At 35.7% G+C, this 24,407-nt stretch overlaps 2 protein-coding genes and 1 pseudogene across 2 annotated transcripts; 2 read left to right on the top strand and 1 right to left on the bottom strand.

Annotated features, from left to right (window-relative positions):
• Window positions 1-7,034: 7,034 nt before the first annotated feature.
• LOC121174003 (uncharacterized) lies at window positions 7,035-11,813 on the bottom strand (annotated as a pseudogene).
• LOC121173951 (uncharacterized) lies at window positions 11,194-12,729 on the top strand. The gene is made up of 3 exons (XM_041011807.1): window positions 11,194-11,444; window positions 12,165-12,287; window positions 12,402-12,729. The coding sequence occupies exons 1-3, from the start codon at window positions 11,194-11,196 to the stop codon at window positions 12,727-12,729; spliced, it is 702 nt and encodes a 233-aa protein (XP_040867741.1).
• A 99-nt stretch (window positions 12,730-12,828) lies between these two features.
• On the top strand, window positions 12,829-13,629 carry LOC121173950 (uncharacterized). Its single transcript, XM_041011806.1, has one exon. It carries the CDS (start codon window positions 12,829-12,831, stop codon window positions 13,627-13,629), a length of 801 nt encoding a protein of 266 aa, XP_040867740.1.
• Window positions 13,630-24,407: the final 10,778 nt, after the last annotated feature.

Genomic DNA, 24,407 nt, shown 5'->3' with positions numbered 1-24,407 from the left:
GACTTAAAGTAAATTGACCGAACAAAAACATAGAGGAAGCAAAAGAGCATCACCTAGATGAAGATGCTCTTGATACCACATGATGTAGCTCCATGTGGAGCTTGTAGGCCTTGGATCTTCTTCATCAATGGAGTCCTTTGCTTCTTGAATTTTAATGGCAATGGAATGGAGAAGAAGAAGAGTTGAGAGGAGACGCCACTTCAAGAAGAAAATGAGTCTAGAAGAAGCTCACCACCATAGGAAGCCATGGATAAGAGCTTGAAGGTAGGAGAAGATGAATGGAGGGAGAGTGAGAGAAGGAGCACGAAATTTAGTGCCTCAAAATAGGTCTGAACTTTGAAGTTTAATTCTCAAATGATCAAAGTTGGAAAAATGCACAGACAAATCCTTTATTTATAGCCTAAGTGTCACACAAAATTGGAGGGAAATTTCAATTTCTATTCAAATTTCACTTGAATTTGAAATTGAATTTGTGGAGCCAAATTTTGGAGCCAAAATTTCACTAATTATGATTAGTGAATTTCAGATATGGTTCAACCCACTAATCCAAGATCAAGTCCAAGATTCTCCACTAAGTGTGCTTAGGTGTCATGAAGCATGTAAAGCATGAAGGACATGCACAAAGTGTGACTATATGATGTGGCAGTGGGGTGTAGCAAGCAAATGCTCACCTCCCCCTCTAAAATTTAATTGGATTGGACTTCTCCCAATTAAATTAAATTTATTTCCCAACACACACATCAAATATTCACTTAATGCATATGAAATTACAAAATTGCCCCTAATACAAAAACTAGTCTAGGTGCCCTAAAATACAAGGGCTGAAAAATCCTATATTTCTAGGGTACCCTACCTACATTATGGAGCCTTAAATACAAGGACAAAAAATAATTAAATCCTAATATGTACAAAGATAAGTGGGCTCATACTTAGCCCATGGGCCCAAAATCTACCCTAAGGCTCATGAGAACCCTAGGGCCTTCTCTTGCATCTCTGGCCCAATCTACTTGGAGTCTTCTATCCAATGCCCTTGCGGGATAGGATTGCATCATTTATGTAGAAGATTTAAATATCATTGGAACTCTTGAAGAACTTCTGAAAGCTATAGATTGCTTGAAGAAAGAGTTTGAGATAGAGGACCTAAGAAGGACAAAATTCTGCTTGGGATTACAATTAGAATATTTAAAAGGCGGAATTTTTGTGCATCAAGAAGCTTATATAATGAAGGTGCTTAAAAGGTTCTATATGGAAAAATCACATCCATTGTGTACTCCAATTGTTGTAAGGTCTTTAGACGTGAACATCAGTCCTTTCAAAACGAAAGAAAAAGATGAAGAACTACTTGGTTCCAAAGTACCACATCTTAGTGGTATAGAAGTGTTAATGTATCTTGCTAATTATACACAACCTAATATATCATTTGCAGCTAATTTATTAGCAAGATACAGTTCTTCGCCTACACGAAGACATTGGAATGGAGTAAAGCACATACTTCATTATCTTATTCGCACTATGGACATGGGGTTGTTTTATTCAAAGGTTTCAAAATCAGCTCTAACTGATTATACAAATGTAGGTTATTTGTCAAATCCTCATAATGGTAGATCACATACATGATATTTGTTTACATGCAATGACACAACCATTTCATGGAGATCCATGAAGCAAACTATAACTGCAACATCATCTAATCATGCATAAATTTTAGCATTACATGAGGCAAGTCACAAATGTGTTTGGTTGAGATTTGTGATTCAACAAGTGTGAGAAACTTGTGATTTATCTTTAGGAAAAATGACATCGACGATTATATGTGAAGACAATGTGGCATGTATCGCTCAATTAATGGAAGGGTACATTAAAAGAGATATAACAAATCATATTCTACCAAAATTCTTCTCCATTCATGATCTCCCAAGAATGATGATATAAATATTCAACAAGTTCATTCATATGAAAATCTAGTAGATCTCTTTAAAAAGTCATTGCCAAGGAAGACTTTTGAGCAACTGGCTCACAAGACTAGACTTCGTCATCTTAAAGATTATTGTCTGCATGAGACGGAGAAATAAATATGTTTTACACTCTTTTTCCCTTTTCCATTGTCCCATTGGGTTTTCCTAGCAAGGTTTCTAGTGAGGTAGGTGATAACGTATTAAAGGATAATTTACTCTTTTTTCCATCACTAGGTTTTTATTCCAAAGGATTTATTCTAGTAAGGTTTTAACGAGGCAATCCTTGAATAACGGACATCCATGGGGGAGTGTTATAAATTATCTTTGTGGATGTCAATATCTTCCTTTATCTTTTTTATTTGTATTTATCTTTTGTAACTCCCCATTTGCCTTTTGTATCTATAAATAGACTACTCCCCTTGAAATGAATACACACAATTAGGGGTGCTTGTGATGTTGTTTGGTTCAACTTTTATACAAAAAGTCATCCAAACCAAATATAAAATATAGATATGGTTTGGTTTAAACATAGCATCAAATCCAAAACCAAACCAAACCAATCTTTTGCAGTTTGGTTCAGTTTGGTTAAGTGATTTTTTTTATATTTTTTTTAATCTATTATCATAATTTAAAACCTATCAACTAAACTTACATAAATATTATGTTATATTATTTAAAAAATAAATTTATTTTTAATAAATTTTATTTAACATATTTTGGTTGAAATTATTATTTTCACTTTTATTTAGCATTAATATAAAATGATGTTATCAACTATTTTGTAACATAATAGTAATTTGTGCATCACGTGATATTTAATACTATTTTATAACAATATTAGTAAACCCTTTTTTAATATATGAAAGTAAAATATGCATCTTAATTATAAAGCAAAGGAAAAGTAAAATATAATATAAGATGCGGTTTATTCGGTTTTGTTTGATTTTTATAATAAGATATGAAAATCAAACCAAACCGCAAAAAATATGCGGCTTTTTAGATTTTTTGTTTTTCGTGGTTTTTGGTTTTTTGGATTGATTTGGAAATTTGCAAATGGTTTGGTTCGATTTTGAACATTCATAAACACAATTATCATTCTCTCTAAACTCTCTTTTTCTCTACTTTCTCTCTATTATTCTCCTCTAAGTCATTATATTTAACACTTATATTTTTTAGACAAATATTTGCTTATATTTTAAACCCTACTCTCCATTGAAAACCCTAGTTCATTTCATTTTCACTGTTATGAGCTCAAACGATTTGAAATTACTCGCACAGGGTTTTCCCTAATTTCTTTGGGAGCCATTATGTGGTTCTTCTCAGGGCAGCCTCAACGTGTTACCAAAAAGGGAGGACAAGATCAGTGCATTGCCAAAAGAAATCTTGTGTCACATTCTCTCCTTTCTCCCAACTCACAAATCCTCCTCTCCAAGCGTTGGCAGACACTATGGCGCTTCGTCCCCGCCCTTGACCTCGACGAAAAAACATTTCTCCAAAATGATATACCCTCACGCACTTCCTCCTCAACTCCCTCAAAACAACAAGCTACTACTACGAGGTTTGGATAAGCATGGTCAATAAACAACAACCTTGAGCACCTTGAAATCAATGTGCCCTCTGATTTCAAGTTGCCCAACACCATCTTCAAATACAAAACTCTTGTTATTCTCAAGCTCACTCATGTGTGTTACCAAGTCATGTAGCTCCATGTGCAGCTTGTAGGCCTTGAATCTTCTTCATTAATGGAGTCCTTTGCTTCTTGAAGATCATGGAAGCGGAATGGAGAAGGAAGAAAGATGATTGGAGATGCCACTTCAAGGAGAAGATGATTCAAGAAGAAGCTCACCACCATAGGAAGACATGGATAAGAGCTTGAAGGTAGGAGAAGATGAGTGGAGGGAGAGGGAGAGAATGGGCACAAAATTTTGTGCCTCAAATGAGGTCTGAACTTTGAAGTGTAATTCTCAAATGAACAAAGTTGAAAAAATGCACACACATGGTCTTTATTTATAGCCTAAGTGTCACACAAAATTGGAGGGAAATTTGATTTTTTATTCAAATTTCACTTGAATTTGAAATTGAATTTGTGGAGCTAAATTTTGGAGCCAAAATTTCACTAATTATGATTAGTGAATTTTAGTTATGGTTCAGCCCACTAATCCAAGATCAAGTCCAAGATTCTCCACTAAGTGTGCTTAGGTGTCATGAGGCATGTAAAGCATGAAGGACATGCACAAAGTGTGACTATATGATGTGACAATGGGATGTAGCAAGCAAATGCTCACCTCCCCCTCTAAAATTTAATTGGATTAGGCCTCTTTCAATTCAATTAAATTTATTTCCCAACACATACATCAAATATTCACTTAATGCATGTCAAATTACAAAACTACCCCTAATACAAAAACTAGTCCAGGTGCCCTAAAATACAAGGGCTAAAAATCCTGCATTTCTAGGATACCCTACCTTCATTATGGAGCCCTAAATACAAGGCCCAAAAATAATGAAATCCTAGTCTAATATGTACAAAGATAAGTGGACCCAACCTTGGCCCATGGGCTCAGAAATCTACCCTGAGGTTCATGAGAACCCTATGGCCTTCTTCAGCACCTCTAGCCTAATCCTCTTGGAGCCTCTTGCTCATGGCTTTGGTGAGTGGTCCCTTCCTAGGGATGATTGCATCACCAAGTCTCCTTTCTAGCTCGTTCACTTGCCTGCACTCAAAATATCACATTACTTTGTCAGAGACTCAGTATCTCGAGGAGTTTCTTTGCGGTTGTCCCATTCTCGAGGATTTCTAGGTGAATCGTGTGACTATTTATCGTAATTGGGAAGATGTGTTAGAGTTTCAGAGCATGCCCAAGTTGCAAAGGGCCTAGATTCCTCTGGAGGCATTTTGTAATGTGGAGCATGTGCAATTCCATCTAGAGGTATGAATGCAAAAAAAATTAATTTGTTTAATTGTTTTCCAAGAAATTATTGTGTGCCTTGTTCATGTTCGGAGCAATCTAATGACATCATGACACCTAATTATTTTTTTTAATAAGTTAATCAAACTTGACTACATGGTACATCCCTGGTGAAGATTGACTGCTGGAAACATGGACGCATGCAACTCAATCAAGAGTGTTTTCCTATGTTTCACAACTTGATTCATCTAGAGCTCAACTTTAGGAGGTATGTTTCAATAAGGACCAACTTAGGAGCATGGATTTCATGGACCAATTACAAGAGCACGTGCTAAGAAAATGGGGGATGAAGCCCAATATGAAATGGAAAACATGAAGCCCAAACCCAAATTGGTCAACTACTTCAGGAATATGGAAAATGAACTAACTTGAAGAAAAAACCCAAGAATAAATCTGATTTGTCATTTAGGCCCAATATTTTCATTTGGATTCTTTATATCAAAATAATGGATTGAAGTTTATTTTCTTTATTTTTAATTTTTATTGTAATTTTTAGTCAGGAATAATATTAGTGATTGTTGGCTTGCTTACAAATATTTAATAGCTACTAACTTGAAATAATTTTTGTTATTAAGAGTTCAATTACTAGTAGAAACTATTGGCATGTCTTAGGAAGAGTATATGTACCTCAGAAATTGATGAATTAAATAAGAACTTCAAGATTAAAAATATTGGTAATTTTTAATTTGGGAGGATTGTATCTCTAGAGTTCTTCATTGAGCAAACTTTAATCTTCTCAAGAAGCCTTATTCTTGTGGAAAACCAATTTTATGTGGTTTATCAATTCCTTTGGAATTGTGGCACCTTTTCATCTTGTCCGATTGATTCTCATCATTTGGTAATCAGAGCTACATTTAGCATCCAAAATCTCACTTCAATTTTGCATCCAATTTTTATGGTGTCAAGTTGTGACAATTATTGGATTTGTTTTATGCTTACTAGATCGTTTCACGCTGCTACTTGTGGCTATTTCTTGCATCAATTGCTCGGCCAATTCTCCAATAAGTTGCATGTGCCACTTTTGGAAAATCTGATTGGAAAATCTCATTGCTTATTTTAGTGAAAAATTGAATGGGGTTGTTCTTAATTATTCCACATATGACAGAGTTGTATGCATTGGTAAGGGAATTGCAAACTTGGCAGCATTACCTTTTGCCCAAAATGTTTTTCATTCATAGTGATCATGAGTCCTTGAAGCATTTAAAAGGACAAGGCAAGCTAAACAAGAGACATATCAAATGGGTTGAGTTTCTTGAACAATTTCCTTACATGATCAAGCATAAGAAAGATAAATCTAATGTGGTTGCAAATGCACTTTCAAGGAGGTATGCTTTATTCTCTACTCTTGAGACTGAATTCATTGGTTTTGAACACATTAAGGAATTGTATGAACATGATCCTGATTTTGCTTCTAAATGTTCTGGTTGTGTACAAACTGCTTGAAAAGGTTACTTTAGGCATAATCATTATTTGTTCAAAGAGAAAATATTATGTGTGCCTAAGGGATCCATAGGAAAATTTTTGGTGAAAGAGGCACATGAGGAGGGATTAATGGAGCATTTTGGTGTTCAATTGACTTTAGACTTGTTGGATAAGCATTTATTTTGGCCTCACATGAAACATAATGTAAATAAATTTTGTGAGAATTGCATTGTTTGTAAGAAGTCTAAGTCTAAGGTCAAGTGTAATGACCCGCCTCGTCGTCACGATATCATCACTCAAAAACGTAAGAAAATTTTAGATTTTTAATGAAAACTTCGTTAATTTGCTTATATAAAAAAATATTATAGTAAATCTGAACTCCACAATATATATACATACATACACACTCTTAGACAACACATTATTACTTAACCAAATGCATACACATAAGTATAGTAGTGCAGTACACATCATTCACAAAATTAAAGGTAAATTTGTTCGTACATATAAATAAATTTGTGATTTACATCCTTATATCAACAAAAGAATTACAGAACCAGCTATGGAAGAGTTGATTAACAAAACACAACTCTCTCCCAAAATAATCACAACATCATCACGTCGGCTCGGGGGCTCCACAAAAGAATCTCACTCCTCGTCCTCTACTGCTGTCATTCTGCTCCAACGAACAAAGATTCGTGATCATCACAGGTGCCAACCACACGGTACAAAATGCAAGGGTGAGTTCATTATAAACAGAAAACATTAACAAATATCATAAGTGCACACAAACATTTACTGGTCCAACACATACCCAACAACAATCATCATTAGTCCATCGTTCCAAACAATCATGCTCAGTATGATGAATGCACCTGACCTCAACTCTCATATGCAATGTGGTACCATCCCTAAGGAAGTTGCCTAAGCGTGTCCACACGACACTCCCACTTAGGAAAAAACTAGGCAGTAATTGTCGAGCTCACCCCGCGGTGCACAGGCAACTCCCCCCCATGGTGATCAGCCTGAGTCTCAAGGGAGTTCCAAACTGAGTGACACACCCCTAGTACAAGTATTTCTCCTCTCGAGAAACTACAAGTACTTACTAGCCAAGTTACACTATTTTCCTGTCAAATGAGGTACGAAACATGGGTACCATCAAGTGCAATGGTCATGGATAAACTAAAGATCTTAAGCCATCCCCTTCAAGAGATGCTTAGACTCTTTAACCGCTCTATTTCCCCCACTAGGGACTTCTGACAAGGTCAAAGCACCCCCCATGAACGTACACAACATCCAACGTATGAAACATGACATCATCAAGTACACTGGCCATGGATAGATTAAAGATCCTAAGCCATCCCCCTCAAGAGATGCTTAGACTTTCTAACCGCTCTATTTTCCCCACTAAGGACATCCGACAAGGTCAATGCACCCCCCATGTACATACACAACATGCAACGTATGAAACATGGCATCATCAAGTACACTGATCATGGATAGATTAATGATCCTAAGCCATCCCTTTCAAGAGATGCTTAGACTCTCTAACCACTCTATTTCCCCCTACTAGGGACATCCGACAAGGTCAATGCACCCCCCATGTACATACACAACTTGCATCATCATAATGTAATTTCAACATCATCAGCATCTTGTCTCGGCATCACTCTCAACATGAACGTTATTTCATTCTCAATGGCATTATCAAGAACAACAACATCTTCTCATATTAACATAATCATCAATAACATCATCAACTCATATTGACACAATTCATCTATAACATCATCACAAACATCAACATCACCTTATATCAATTCATGACATCATATCAACATCAACAATAAGTCACATTCCACTTATACATACATCTATAGTTCATGCTTGAGATTCACACTTCCCAGGTCTTCAGACCACACAAGTCTAACACTAAGGTTATTAAGCAATGATAGATATGTTGCATCCTATCAGTCGAAAACATTATTTTTCTTGAAAACCAGCATGCAACAGGGACAGACATACATCCCCATAGTTAGGTTCCCTGACACCTAACTATGGCATTAAAAACTGTAACTATAATGAACTCCCCTAACCTATTGGAGCTCTCCTTCAGTTCCTCTGTGCATTGCTCAAAAGTCCCCCTCATTCACGCTCGTTAGTCCAGACGTGAGGTTCTATATACCAAATTGAAGGAAATTTAGTAAATAGCAAACGTATTTCAACGACGTTTGTAACGGAAATGACGTTGTATTCGTATTACAAAGACGGTGCTCAACACACCGTCATTGAGTTTAATTATTCAAAGACATGTTTTATAAACACCGTCCTTGAAGGGGATTAAATCTTTTTCCCACAGTCGCACTATACCCTACCTCACTCATTTTATGTCGTTTGTCTCTGGAAGCTTTGTTTCTCATTGTGAAGGCTTTCCAACACTGTCGTGCTTGTCCTTGTGAAGGCTTTCCAACGCTGGTGTTCATTATACAGTCCAGGTTGTCGTGTGGATTTTCTATCACTATCGTGTGTGGGTCCTTTGTCTTTCATTTTCCAGTAAGTAACATTCCATAACCTTTGTAGCTGGTTTCGTCCATATTTAATTTTTTCTGATTCAAAAGGTTTTTCAAAGACGTACATTGTTAAACCTTCGATTCTTGTTGCCCTCGCCAGCTCTGAGCTCGTGTCCACCTACAGGGGATTGTTAAACCTTCCATTCTCTGCAACATTGTTCGTTTCTATAGTCGGTACGCTGTAATTTTGATTTATTTTTATGTAGCTAATGTGCATTGCCGATTGATTATGTGAATTGGATTTATGTGGTACTTGTTTTGTATACATAGTACGTTTGCCTAGGACAATCTGTGTGGTTCAATACATGAAACTAAGCTGAAGCACTATAAACATTCGTATTTGGTATGTGGGGGATGGTAACCAGTTAAATTCCTTGGTTCAAGTCATCATCCCAAAAGGGTTGATAATGACAACTCATCAGTGTCTTGTCTTGTGTGATTGAGTCAAAATTATAATCAATATTTTACTCTGCATTTGTGCATTGCACTAAAAGTAGACCAGTCAATTTTATATTTTACCAATGATTAGTTTTTTAAGGCAAGAAGAACTCAATTATTGGTGTCTTTATTTTTGTGAATCAGTTTAAATAAACCTAAATGATTCTTACCAAGTTTAATCAATTTGAATACAAACAACGTTAGTTGAACTCCACGATCAAATTTTGAGACTTTGCAGAGTTCAACGACAGGGGCAGCATCGTCCCATGTTCTCTTCAGCTGCACCAATTGTGAAACGTGACATGTTTGTGTTCAGTAATGAACATATTTTTGTTATTTCAAACAAATAAATGGAATAGAAATTATATATAACTGGTCTGAGTGAAGCAAAATTGTTGTCCAAATTATGTTCAAATTTTCTAACAAACAGATTCAAAGTTCTGTACTGGTCAAAACTACAATTGAACACCTAAACTTTTGCAGCTTATATTTTTCTATCCTTATTTTTGCTTCCAGCTTACATTTTTATCCAAATAAATACCCAAATATTCTCTTCATCACAACCCTTCAGAGAGAGTAGGGAATCAGCTCTCAAATCTTGTAAGCACAGAACCATGAATTTTTGTGAGAGTTTTGGTTGGACTATTTGGTGTGGACCTTACTTTAGGAGAATCCAAAGTCCTTCTAAGAATCTGTCTCATGGCTGATATCAAGTGCAATGCCGGATTTGGAGGAGGCCTTGATGCCTTTAACTTATTGGTTAAGTTCATGTGCTTAGCCATTGCTTCTTCTATGCAAACAAGCTTGTCAAACCTCACAATTTCATCCTTAACAGCCTCAGCTCATAACCCATAAACCCATTTTCGAAAGTACCTCTGTCTGATTCTTTCCATATAGGCTGGGGTGCACTCTTCTGTTAGTCCACAATAGTCACACACACCAAATTCAAGTTCACTTTGTGCAACTAGTATGCTAGCTGCTGCTGATTGAGTTTCTGGTGCCGATATCACCATAGGGTCAATGATCATAGGAGCAGACATTGGCAACCACCCTATCATGAAACCATCAACACCCAACAACAAGAGAAGTTGCCCTCAACATTTTCAGTGTGACATTACTTCATTAGTTGGGTTGAACTGAAAGTCACAATAAAACATGTCCAAACACTACTAAAAAAACCGGATATTTTCTATTTTTATTAAGGTTGTACTGTTGCTTCACCTAGCTGTTTTAGTTTGATGTATATATTCTATTTTTATTACTTGGATTTTGCAGGAGAAGTTTGCTACATCAACACCAACCCTTTTATTTAATCTTCAAATAGACACACTATGGTATATGTTGTACTGTTTTTTTTTGCTAATCGAGTTTTCATGCATGCCTAATTGGTTGACTATTTGACATACTTATGGTTGACAAAATAATTATTGAATTTACAGTGTTGATTTAGGCCTTCCGGGCTTCCCAACCAAGGATTTGCACTATAGGTTTCTTCCTCAATTCACTCTATTGTTCTACATCCGAATCAGAGACTATTGAAAGGTATGACTTCTTTATTGAATGTTAAGCATGTGTTCATCATTTTATGCAATAATAGACATTGATTCTTTCTTTTTTCTGTCTTAAAGACAGTTGCAATAGCAGCTTGTAATATTGTTCTGAACACTATAGAGCATATTTAGTAGCATATAATCACTGATATAATAATGGGCAAATGGTAACCAGTAATAATATGGTTTGACAGAGAGTTCATTAATTTAGCCATTAACTAAAACATATTTTTTGTTTTTTAATATACAAAATATAAACTAGTTGCTGTCAAAGAAACGAAAATACACTATGGGGATGGAAGAAGGAACATCGACATCAGGTGCAGCTATTTTCTTGGGCCTAAATCTGATCTCCTGGTGGTCCAGAAAACAGCAAGTGGTAGCCCACATTACTATGTGGCTTCAAACCTTACTTGAACAACTTGGTGTTCCTACTTTGAAGCCTCTCATTTTGTGTGATAGTCAAATCGTTGCGGCACAAGCACATAAACCTATTGTTGAAAGGGAAAAATCAACAATTTCTAGATCGATCTCTTCTTTGTAAGGGAAAAGGTTCTAAGTAACAAACTATGTGGGTCACATACCTACTCTGGGTCATTGGGCAGATGTTCTCACAAAGCCCCTCTGTTCTACTAGATTTGACTTCATTAGGAACAAAGTCAAGGTGTGAAACATCCATGAAGCTCACACATGTTTAGTTTGTTAGGGGTATGTGAGTATTATACTGGATTATATGAGATTAGCGTGTGGAAGTTAGTAGTCCAGCTGTTTTTTGAGAGGTGGCAGCTAACTGTTAGAAGCTTGCTTTGCAAGTCTTAGAAACTTACTCTGCAAGTCGTACAAACTTGCTCTGCAACTCTCATAGGCCTCTATAAAAACTACAGTGTAACTGAAACTCTTTCGGAATGAAATTAAATGTCATAGTTCCACAAATTTTTATGCATTTCTCTCTCTTTCTCTTACTCTCTATTTCTCTCTCCTTCTATTTTGTAGTTTCAATTCATTTCTAGTAGATGTCATCCCTCTCTTTTTGTGTACTCAAAGTCAGAATATGTGTATGGCCAATTTGAGTAATTAAAAAAAGTTATTTGGGTTTAGGGCATGACTAAGAAAAAATGTGTTAGGGTGTGTGTGTGTATCAATGCCTATTTTGTTTGAGTAGTAAAGCTTCAACCTTGGACCTGAACCTTATCCCATTTACCCTCCTGTGAGAATAAACCCAGATTATTTACTGTCATTTTATCAATAATAACTGTGAAGGTGTATTAGGGAAGCTGCAGATTTTCTAAACAGTAGTGTGCTGTCTATGCCATTTTTATATCTTGGTATACCAATTGGGACAAATCCAAGACATAGTGCCATCTGGGACCCAGTTGTTAGGAAGTGCGAGGGAAAACTAGCTAGATGGAAACAAAAACATGTTTCCTATGGAGGGAGAGTCACCTTGATAAATTCAGTCCTAACAGCGCTTCCAATATATTTTCTTTCTTTTTTCAGGATACCGGATAAAGTTGTTGACAAGCTGATCAACATACAGCGTAGATTCTTATGGGGCGGAGGTTTGGAGCAGCAAAAGATTGCCTGGGTCAATTGGAAAATTGTGTGTCTTCCAAAAGACAAAGGTGGTCTTGGCATAAAAGATTTACAGGTACTTAACACAGCGTTGCTAGGAAAGTGGAGTTGGGAGCTATTTCAGAATCATGGGGACATGTGGACCAGAATTCTCACTTCCAAGTATGGAGGGTGGAGATCCCTCGCTGATGCAAGAAGTAGCAGCCACTTATCTCCTTGGTGGAAGGATCTGTTGCAGATTACTCATCAGTAGAATGCAGTAGTAATTAAAAATCAGATAGAACGGAGGGTGGGGCGCGGAGATAAATTCAGATTTTGGGAGGATTCTTGGGTAGGTGCCGGCAGAACATTAATGGCAAAGTATCCCAGACTATACCACATCTCCAATCAGCAACACCAACTTATCAGCAGTGTGGGGAGTCAAAAAGGTGCAGGGTGGGAATGGAACTTTAGTTGGAGGAGATCTCTATTTGAAAATGAAATTGGGATGGCTGCTGAATTTTTAGAGGAGTTAGCTCAAGTAACAATTCATCACAACAGACCAGACTTATGGGTTTGGAAGGCTGACCCGAGCGGGAATTACTCTACAAAATCTGCATACCAGCTATTGGTGGAAGCAACAAGGGGGGTTTCTGAAGATAGGACTTTTGTGGAACTATGGAATCTTAAGATCCCATTTAAAGCGGCAGTGTTCGCATGGAGGCTCATTAAAGACTGCTTGCCAACTAGGACAAACCTAAGGACCAGACAAGTGGAGCTAAATGATTTACGGTGTCCACTGTGCAACAGTCCGGAGGAGGATGCAGCACACCTATTCTTCCATTGCACTAAAACCCTACCTCTATGGTGGGAATCTCAGTCATGGGTGAACTCATCGGGTGTATTTCCACATAATCCCAAAGATCATTTTTGGAAACATGATAACAAGCCTGCTGCTAGAGTTAGATCCAAAAGATGGAAGTGCTGGTGGGTAGCGCTAACATGGACCATTTGGAAGCATCGAAACGAGGTAGTCTTTGATAACCAATCTTTTGATGGAAGCAAAGTGATTAATGATGCATTATTTCTACTATGGTCTTGGCTTAAGGTTATGGAGAAGGGTTTCACAATGCAATTTAGCTACTGGTCCTCCCACCTCAAAGCAGCTTTCTAAAACTAGAGAGTGATCATATTTGTAACAGTTTCAAATAGCTTTGCAGGGCATGTATATTTCCTCTATGGGTTCAGTCAGATTCTTAGTGTTTCGAATCTGTTGTATACCTATCCTCTATATGTACTTTAGTACCTCTGGTACTCATCTATAATATAATATTACTTTTGCTGAGCAAAAAAAAAAAACAAATACCACAAACTACAACAATATATGTTTCACTAATAGCCATCATTTGATAACTTTGTAAGCAAAACAAAACTTACGGCTAGGACAAGAAATGGGATAACTTCCATGATGATCAGAATAGATTTTACACCAAGCACACTAAAAAATCCAACTGATCCAATGATAGACAGCATAACAAGAATTACTCCTGAAAGACCAAGCATCACCTGCAATCTGAAACTATCCAATAAATATTTATGTACATCATAAAAATCTATCTCCACAACATAAACTGCTTCAAATCATAAATTGATTTTCGTAAGTAAAACTAATAAAGGATAAAGGAGAGGGAAGATAAATTACAAATCAAAAAATAGAAAGGGAGAAAGATGGATTGATACAGTGGATGGGACAACACCTTAGATGAAATATAGAAAGACAAAGGGTGGAGGGTATCCCCTAAAGTAAGAGATATGTAAGCAAACATCACAAGATAGCTAACCTGCAATAAAATAAGGTACAATTGAAGAATTAAACAAATTACACCTACAAACAGAAAATATTAATTTTGGAAATACATGACATAGAACTCGTTCAGATAATACCATAATTCCATAATCATTACATGTCTCAGACAAAAAAAAATCAAGTACCTTTTAGGACAATCAAGTATCAACAAAAGAAAGGAGGATGTTACCAATATAGTTATAGCATCTGCAGTACTTTCAATTCTTCCTCAATAGAGCTTTCAGATAAAAAAGCCAGTGTCAAATTTCTTGGTTGTACCATCGGTAACAGCTCATCCTATTACAAACAGCATAATAGATGTGGGGAATCAGGAAAACAAGGACGAGTAGTTAGGAAATAGAAAAGCCCTGATTCCAGGATACATGACCATGTAACATCACAAACAACAAACAAGCTACTAAAACATTTTATGTATCTTTGTTGTTCTTTCTGCAAAGGAAGACCTAGGACTCAGTTATGGGATGTGTAAATTAAGCTAAGTGTGAGTACTAATACCCACAGGGAGTCAAACCCGGATAAAGTATTTCCTAGGGATGAATCAAATTGCAGCAACCTTGACCAGTTATTTTTCTGCTGAAGCAAATTGGCATTATAGCTTAAAATATACAAACACAGTTGACTAACTATGCAAGACTAGTGTCTGACTGAAGATACAAGTTATTCGTCAGTGAAAGGAACAAAAGTATATATACAAGATACTAACCTTCACCAACTGAATAAAGGTCTTCTCCCAAGCAACTGCCTTTCTGGTTCCATTACCTTCTTCATTAATAGCATTATTTAATGGATATGTTACGATGAACGCAGATGCCTGTCTTAAATAAATCACATTATAGTTATCATATGTTCAACAAAATTATATCCATTCACAGCATTAGAAATGAGTGTAAACTGATTTAGAAACTAGTTTGTGAGCTTAACAACCTATTTTCCTTAAAAGATCGTGGAGATGTTGATTATTTTTTGGGAATTGAAGCAGCTAATCAAGCTGATGGCTGACATATACTTACTCCATCTAAGTATATGTGTATTAGGGATCTTCAAGCAAAGACAAAAATGGATGAAGCAAATCCTATTGGTTCTCCTATGGTTGTAGCCTGTAAACTCTCTAAATGAAGCTCAGAAAGATTCTCTGACCCTACCCTTTACAGATTAGTTGTTGGGGCAGTTGACTATGCCACCATAACAAGATCAGTAAAACTGTAAAATGCAGAGAAGTGAAATTAAAGAGAGAGAGAGAGAGAGAGAAAGAGTGAAAACTGATCATTTTGGGTAGAGACCCTAATTTCATCAAAGACTAAATGTTTTAATTGAGTGATGAAAATCAGTTGTACCAGAAATAAATTTCTCCATGATTTGTTTAGGTAAACTCAACACAGTAGCATTGTTTGACAGGGTATATCAGTTTCCCCTTATATAGAAAAGTATTTCCCCTCATATTTTAAAATGAATTTTGTTATCAACTAAATGTAGGATGTCATCAGTTTGTCCATGTATGTCAAGCATTTTTTTGCACAACAACTTCAATGCCGATGTTCAAATCCAAACAGAGGCATGAAAATTTGTCCTCTGAGTTGTTAATATTTTGTTTCCTCTCTGCATCTACAAGTGGAGAAGTAGTTGTTGCACGAGAAAGATGGGTTCATAGTACTGAACTTAACCATTCACTAATGAAAATGACAATTGCATCCTTCATAGGCACAGACAGATTCACTACCAGCAAGGATTATAGGTCCATTTTCAATTCATTGCTTAACACCCTGTTTAGAAAAGTCATCAACTTGCTCCAAATATTCCATAAAGAAAAACCTATGAGGATTCTCATTCACTGCTTCCCCAAATCTCTGAAGATAACTGCCCCCAAACTCATCTCCTAGCCTTTTATATTTGGACTCCTCATGAGCTAAAGAGAAACAACTTTAACCAATGGAGACAAAGTTACTGTAACACCCAAAAATTACTTTAGCTAGCTCTTTTGACACATGTTGTTTTGCTTCAGAATCCACACCTACAAAGAAAACCCAAGTTTGTTTCCTTACATCTGTCTTCACTAAGTCATTCCCTACTTAAGCAATCATGACCTACAAAGAAGCACAATGCTTGCAATCTCCTTGGCTGTTTTTTTCGGTTGTGGAGGCTTTTGCTCCAATGCATCACATAGAATCTTTAGATTCTCATCATTATGGTCGTTGAATATCACTCAAAACCAAAACGAAAATGATTAATCATGAAAACCACTAAAACAAACAAACAAAACCACTGTAAAGGGGTGAAGATCCCAAATAATTTCAAGGGAGGGGTGACATGTCTTGCCCTTAATTTATGTCCTGATCATGAAAATCATTGAAACAAACAAAACCAAAACGAAAATCAATATGACTCAAAAATGCATTACAATAATAACATTGAAAGCAGAAAATATTACATAGAACAATAAATTAATTATGTACCTATCAAACTTTAAAGCAAGGCTGAAGCTACCAATTGCAACTGTAAAGGGGTGAAGATCCCAAATAATTTCAAGGGAGGGGCGACATGCCTTGTCGTTAATTTATGTTCTAAAACTTCTAATCCCCCATCAGCCACTTGCGCATGACAGTGGCAATGTGAAGCCAACAGTAATAGCTGCTTTAACTAGGGTTGAAGCCTCGAGTGTCAAAGGCTGTAGCTGTATGCTACTAACTCCTCCTCTCATCTTTCCAACTTGTTGCAGCTTCCACATCCTCAAAGTATAATAATACCTCGCAGAGAATTTGGAGTTTTGATTAAACCAACTTTTGGAGTTTTGTTCTAGGTTTAGAAAAAAATAACTTAAATGGATATTTGTTTGAATGACGTTGAGCAATTTGGGTGGAAATAAATAATAAAATTCTATTTGTAGGATTTTGGTAGTATGAGGAAGATGCCGGTATATATGTGTGTGCAAATTTTGGAGTCAGACCTTTGTGCATCAACTCGTCCAAAATTAAATATGCTTCATCAATCCTTCCCACCTTCCCAAACCCATCAATAACACTACTATACACCACAACATTCAAATCAACACATTTTGACTTTGCTTCTTCAAATAACGTCTATGGTTCATCCAGCCTGTCAATTATAGCAAGTCCATCAATGACAGAACCATACGTTACAAAAGTATGCACATTTTGATTTTGATTTTGCTTCTTCAAATAATGTCTATGGTTCTCCAAGTGTAGATTCAACCTTGTTCTTAACATATGCTGATGTCAACGAAATAACAACAGGGGAAAAATGGTTGAACATAGCCATACTTCAGTTGTGGACCATGTAAGTAAAATTCATTTGTGACTATTAAATCCATATTGCTTTGTCATATACCTCATGTTGAGTAATTTGATCTAATCTCCAAATTAGGTATATGGATGAGTGGAGTAGTAGCTTGGGTCATGTATCGCTATATGGATCCTTGAACCTCAATCAATACATAACGCAAAGGACAGACGTGGGCAATGTGAAGAATATATTGGAAAATGGCTTAAGGAATCTCAGCAACAAGTGTACTTAGGAGCTTATCTGAATCAGTAAGTAAAATATATTTAGGCTATCATGCAACAAATTTTGCGTTCATTAAGTGTATCTGTTGTGTCAATTGCAGGGCCCATTGGCAACTTCTTGTTTTGTGTCCTACAAACAATAAGGTGGTCTAGTTTTGTTCGATACGGAAAAGGCCTGATGTTCATATCAAAACTGCAATTAACAAGTTAAGTAATATATTTGAAGTCGTTCAACGTTTTTTTTTACATCGAAACATACATTGTGACCTTATATATGTGATGATATTAATCTTCCAACGCAGTGCATTTAAGGCATTAAAGACGACTGATGATGGCAAAGTTCCTCAAACTACACCCCAGTGGATTGAAGTTAAGGTTAGTCTCAGTTCAAACCATGTTTGCAAATGAAAATGTTCTTAAACTTGTTAATACAAACATTCAATTATTTTTCTCATTTCATGTAGAGTCACGTTCAACAAGGAGGCTATGAGTGTAGGTATTATGTGATGCATTGGATTTGGAACATAATTATCGGGGAGTTGAAGACTGATTGGAGTCTGGTAAATTGTCTATTCCCAAAACATTGACGGAAAATGCTCATATTTTCTTTCTTTTTAAGTGGAAATGATAATTTCTTTGTTTGTCACAATGTGTAGTGGTTCGATGATGCCACGCCACTAGACATGGAGACAATCACAGGATTATGTCAAAAATGGGCAGAATATTTTTTTAAACTTAGAAGCATCAATTGTACAAATCAGTAATTAGATGACTTGCAGACATCCAGTTTGTGTTTTTCATGTATTTGTTTTAAGTTTTATAAACACTTTTGCTGTTGTAATGATTAATATTTGGCAATCAAAATATAAATACTCTTGAAAGTCCTGGGAATCATTTGTACACTTTTCTGTTAATAGAAACCTTTTTTTTTCTTTCTATAATTCTGATTATGATCCATAGTGTTATATTGGTCTATCCCCATGTTTTTTCATTTTTGTTTTTGCCATGCACAATGTAGAAGAAATAGAAGTTAGAAACAGGTTTGTTGACCTTGGCATTTCTCATCATGGTTTAGTTTTTTTCACCTCAACAGTCTTTTTTGCAAGATACACTTGATGTACTCTTTCTTTGTAGTAGGTACCTGTTGATGGTTTTGAAGGAATTATTGATGAAGGTGTCGCCAAAGTTGTTGCTGGTTTGGCTCTCAAAGTGTCTGATAGAAATAAGTCGATTGAAAAGGTGAATAATTTGTGTTGGACCTTGTGGCTTCAATAACTTAAAAGGGATAGTCTTAGAATGCAGAAGAAGCAGCAATCAATTTAATAATATTCTTTAAACATGCAAGACATAATTGATTGCAATAACACAAATGAGATAAGGGAAGAGAGAATGCAAACACAGGTTTATACTGGTTCGGCAAATTCCGAGCCTATGTCCAGTACTCAAGCAACCCACTTGAGATTTCTACTATCTTTGTAAAATCCTTTACAACTTCTGAACCACACAGGGACAACCCATCCCTTGTGTTCAGGAATCCTTACAACTCAAGAGACCCTCGGTCCCTTAATCAATCTCATTGAGTAAGAAGAATGGAAGAAGAATTCTCTCTTCAAGAGAAGAATATTACAATAAAGATCCATGGTTGAACTCTTAATGGATTTGCAAGTGTTTGCCCAAGAGTTCTTGAGAGAGCATTTGGCAATGAAGTTCTCTAGGAATCTCTCTTATTTCCTTTTGAGAGGATAAAACATTTTCAACAAGCAAAACACTCTCATGAAATTCGTGCCCAAGTCACCTATTTATAGGCATTTGATGGCCATTCACAAATCCAATGAAAAGATGTGACTGTTGGCATATTTTCTTAAAACTCTCCACTGGTAATCGATTACAATGTTTGTGTAATCGATTACACAGTTATAATTTGAAGGGTCATGACTTTTGAATTTGAATTTCAGGAGTTTCATTGCTGGTAATCGATTACAGACATATGGTAATCGATTACATGTTGAAAATTCAAATTCAAAACCCTTTTCAACAACTATTTCTCAACCTTGTCTTTTGGTAATCGATTACATGTTGAAAATTCAAATTCAAAACCCTTTTCAACAACTATTTCTCAACCTTGTCTTCTGGTAATCGATTACCAGAGCCTTGAATGTCTTGAAAGCACTTTGTTTTAAGGCAAGCCTTGATCTTGAGTTAATCTTGAAGCAAGGCTTTGTTTGTTGAAGCAATCTTGTATTAATCTTGAAGCTGTTGGATCAAGTGGCCTCGGAATAATTAAGAAGGGGGGGTTGAATTAATTATTAACGAACCTTTACTAATTAAAAATCTATCCTTCTTAATATTACCAAAAGTAAAAGCAATAATTAAAGTGCACAGCGGAAATTAAAAGAGTATGGAAGAAGAAGACAAACACAGGAGATTTATACTGGTTCGGCAACAACCCATGCCTACATCCAATCCCCAAGCGACCTGCGGTCCTTGAGATTTCTTTTCAACCTTGTAAAAATCCTTTTACAAGCAAAGATCCACAAGGGATGTACCCTCCCTTGTTCTCTTTGAACAACCTAGTGGATGTACCCTCCACTAGAACTGATCCACAAGAGATGTACCCTCTCTTGTTCTCAGTCACAACAACCCAAGTAGATGTACCCTCCAATGTGTTAAGACAAAGTTCTCAGGCGGTTAGTCCTTTGAAACTTTGTGAAGGGGGAAACAAAAGAATTCTCAGGCGGATAGTCCTTTGAAATCTTTTGTTTATGGGAAAGGGAAGAATCAAAAGAATTCTCAGACTGTGTCATTTTGAATTCTTTGACAAGGGAGAAGGGAGACACAAAATAATTCAGGCGGTTAGTCCTTCATTCTTTTAGAAAAGGGAGAAGAGAGACACAAAAAGAATTCAGGTGGTTAATCCTTGACGAATTCTTTTTGGCAAAGGGAGAAGGAAATGAAAAAGATGAATAGCACAAGTTTTTGAATAAAGAACTTTTCTTGGAAAAGAAAGTTTTGTACAAAAACTTTTAGAAAGATGAAGAGAAGATGAAACCAGAAAGTTCTGAAAGAAATGAAAGAAGATGTTGAAAGATAGATTGAAAGATATAATGATTGAAAGAGATGTTTGATATAAAAAATATATGTTTCATGTCAAGGTCACATATTTATAGTTTCTTGATGACTCAAGTCAAAACTTATAACTCTTGCTAATTCCTTTAAAACTAATCACTTAAAAAGTTATGACTTTTGAAAGAATCTTCAGAAACAAGTCACTTGAAGAAATGTGACTTTTGGAAATGAATTTTTCGAAAACAGTCACTGGTAATCGATTACCATAAAGGTGTAATCGATTACACATCAACAGATGTGACTCTTCATTTTGAATTTTGAAAATATTAATGTTTTAAAACATTGGTAATCGATTACTACAATCTGGTAATCGATTACCAGAGAGTAAAACTCTTTGGTAATGATTTTGTGAAAACTTTTTGTGCTACTCAATGTTTTGAAAAACTTTTTAATACTTATCTTGATTAAGTCTTCTCTTGATTCTTGAATCTTTGAGTCTTGAATCTTGATCTTGATTATTCTTGAATCTTGAATCTTGAATCTTCTTGATGAAACTTTCTCTTGATTCTTGAATTGTTCTTGACTCAATCTTGAAATCATTCTCTTGGGCTTTTTGTCATCATCTTTGTTATCATCAAAATACCTTGAATCAATCTTGATTCATCACTATGAAGCAATGAAGTTTGCTTCTACATAAGCCATTCTTATCTTTTGAAGCAACTTTGTTTGATTCTTCTTTTGACATCATCAAAATCATGTATACATACATTCACATTCTCCCCCTTTATGATGATGACAAACATGTGATTTCTTCTCGACACCATCAAAGCTTACATGATTTACATTCTCCCCCTTTCTCAAGCAAATTCTTCTTGACATCATCAAAATCTTCATGATTTACAATTTGTATAAACTTTTTGTTGATTGTGGCTGCAGTCTTTTGGAAGTAAGCATTTGCAAGTTTTACCCATGTGCACTTTATTTCTCTTATTGTCATAAAACTGTATCTTACAAGATTTACATTGCAGCATATGGAGATTCTAAATCCATTGACATTTATAACAATTATTGCTTAAATAAGATACATTTAGAGATGTATCTGAAACCTGAATTGTAATTGGAACTGTAATTATCACAGCTAGTTGAAGCTTGCTTAACCATAGAAAAGATTTTATTTTGGGGTCTAGTTGATTCTTTGCATTGAGTGTTATTGTCCTTAGCGTAGCTAACCATTAAGTGACACTGACTAGTTGTTCATGTTGGTGAAAATTGTTGTGTCTGGGGAGATGATTATGGACATATTCATAAACTCTTTTGACTGCATATTCGTGTTCCCCTTTAAATAAGTTTATGTCCTTGTATGTAAAGCATGCATTGCCTACAAAGGAGATGAATCCTACTGAGAAATATTGCAAACAGGCAGATCTAGTGTTATGCCTGGGTACAAGGTAATAACATCACTTTTTTCTTATCACGACAACAATTTTATTTTATTTTTATTTTCCTCTATTTTTTTTCAGTACTATGCTATCGGTATGTCTATTTCTCTATCCTTACTTGTTTGTCCAGACTTGTAGGTACTTAATTGCATATTATTAAATGTGTCAAAATAGAACAAGTCTATTTCTAAACAGACCTGATAATCATTGGCTTAAGTTTTGTGGCAAAAGTTTTACTGCTCTAGTAATTCCTAAGTGTGCTGATATACTGACTTCTTGCACTGGTAAGTCAAAGGGATCTTCATGTTTTGCTTAATCTCTTCCAAAATGAACAGCCTCGGAGCTTGAACCATCTTTAACATAGTTATATGTAGAATCACAACAATTGTGGCATGTGTGGTTAAGCCCAATGGACAATAGGTATCTTATACTTTGGCAGAATAGAGTATGAGAATGGCACTGCTTCAGAAGAAATTAATATAGAAACAAAAAAAATGAAGAAATATTTTTTTTAAGAGGCTTGGGTTGAACCTGAAGGCTACTGAGGTGAGGCTTGGGTTGCCAGGGTGTGAGTCACCAGAGAGAGAGGGTGTGTTTAAGAGTGTGGTGGTGTCTGGGGCCAAGAGGGGTTTCTCTGATGCCATTGATGGAAATTGCAATGGTGGTGGATCTGAAAAAGATGTCGCTGCCTTGTTTTCTCCAACTTCAAGGGGTGCTGTTAGTGTTAGTGTTAGTGTTGCCAAGTCTCTCACTCTCACTACACAAGACTACACCAACCACCCAATTGCTTTGGGTGCTTCTGTTCTTTGTGAAACTGTTCCACACTCTCCAAAACCATTACATGAGAATAAGCCCCAGATTTGTGCTCCAGCTGCAAAGTAAATTCTTTACTTCACTTTCTCCTTGGTATGTAGTATTAGATGACTGTGTCTGTGTGTGTTTCATATTTAGTTTTTCTTGTCTACTTTTGTTTGGCTTATTAGGTTGTTGATGTTGGTTCTGCCTTCATGAAAGTATTTTATTTAATTGTCTTGTGTCTATTTAGTGTTTATAGTTTCTCTGTGTGTTTTTAGCTAGTTGGGAGCAACATGTTTCTTTTCGTGTTAAGTGATTGGGTAGACATGCAAATGATTCAGAGGAAGAGGGAAGTTCCTTTTTTTTCCTCTTTTTGTTTAGTCTTTAATCGAGCCTAATATGTAACTGACCTTAGGTAGTGGATAAAGTTGCTTTGTTGTTGTTGTTTATATTTTTATCAGTTGGAATTTAAACTTAATGAATCAACTCAGCCTGTTGCTGATTACTCTCATGTTAGCCTCTAGCGTTAAACTATGTGTTATTACATGTGTTCTTTGTAATTTAGAGGATATTCCTTCTATGTTATTAATCATCGTATAGTTACTTTGTTTCTTCCATTATTTTGAATTGCATGGTTGCAGTTTTGAATTGTCGGGTACTCTCTAGACAATCATTAGAATGTTTTGTTTTGTGGAGTCAAGTATTCCCAGACAAATTTGTGGAGTTCTATGCGCCCACGTGCCATGGACAGCTTTATTTAAGATTTAGGCTATGTTGATTTATTTTTTTTTATTTGAAAGTTACTTTGAAGTTAAAGTTTAATTGTGTTTTTAGTCTCTCTAATTTATTAAATAGGTGATTTTAATTTTAGTTTTAATTGATTAAATCAATGTCCATATTTTTAAAATTAAAGAAAATTTAAGTATGATATTCAAGGGGAGATATAAGGTTGGTTTGGTAATAAAGGGAAAAAAGAGTAAAGGTTCCACTGAAAAAAAAATTAGCAATTTAATATTTATTGATAAAAAATGTCTAATAATCAATTGTCACCTTTTCTTCCTTTGTGAGCTTTAATGCATCTTTGAGGATATGTTACTTGTTTTCTTATGAGCTTGACATGTACCGTGGCCTGCACATTTCTCCTTTTGAATTAAATGCTTTGCCTCTTTATAATATAAGACTTTGATATATATTCTTAAGCAAGGATATAAAGAACAATATATATTAAGAGGTTCAACGTCCCAAGGAAGTTTTTGAAGAGGAGTCT

Source organism: Glycine max, chromosome 18, assembly GCF_000004515.6.
Source record: "Glycine max cultivar Williams 82 chromosome 18, Glycine_max_v4.0, whole genome shotgun sequence".
In the NCBI taxonomy this organism is placed as follows: domain Eukaryota; kingdom Viridiplantae; phylum Streptophyta; class Magnoliopsida; order Fabales; family Fabaceae; genus Glycine; species Glycine max.
Note: the sequence above shows the minus strand (reverse complement) of the source record. Positions and strands in the feature narration are given on the sequence as shown.

Bases quoted from the DNA above. Each gene is read 5' to 3' on its own strand.
- LOC121173950 (XM_041011806.1), top strand. From the start codon at position 12,829: ATGGCAAAGTATCCCAGACTATACCACATCTCCAATCAGCAACACCAA.
- LOC121173951 (XM_041011807.1), top strand. From the start codon at position 11,194: ATGGGGATGGAAGAAGGAACATCGACATCAGGTGCAGCTATTTTCTTG. The intron at 11,445-12,164 runs GTAAGGGAAAAG...ATAACTGTGAAG, and splicing joins TCTAGATCGATCTCTTCTTT to GTGTATTAGGGAAGCTGCAG. The intron at 12,288-12,401 runs GTGCGAGGGAAA...TTCTTTTTTCAG, and splicing joins TGGGACCCAGTTGTTAGGAA to GATACCGGATAAAGTTGTTG.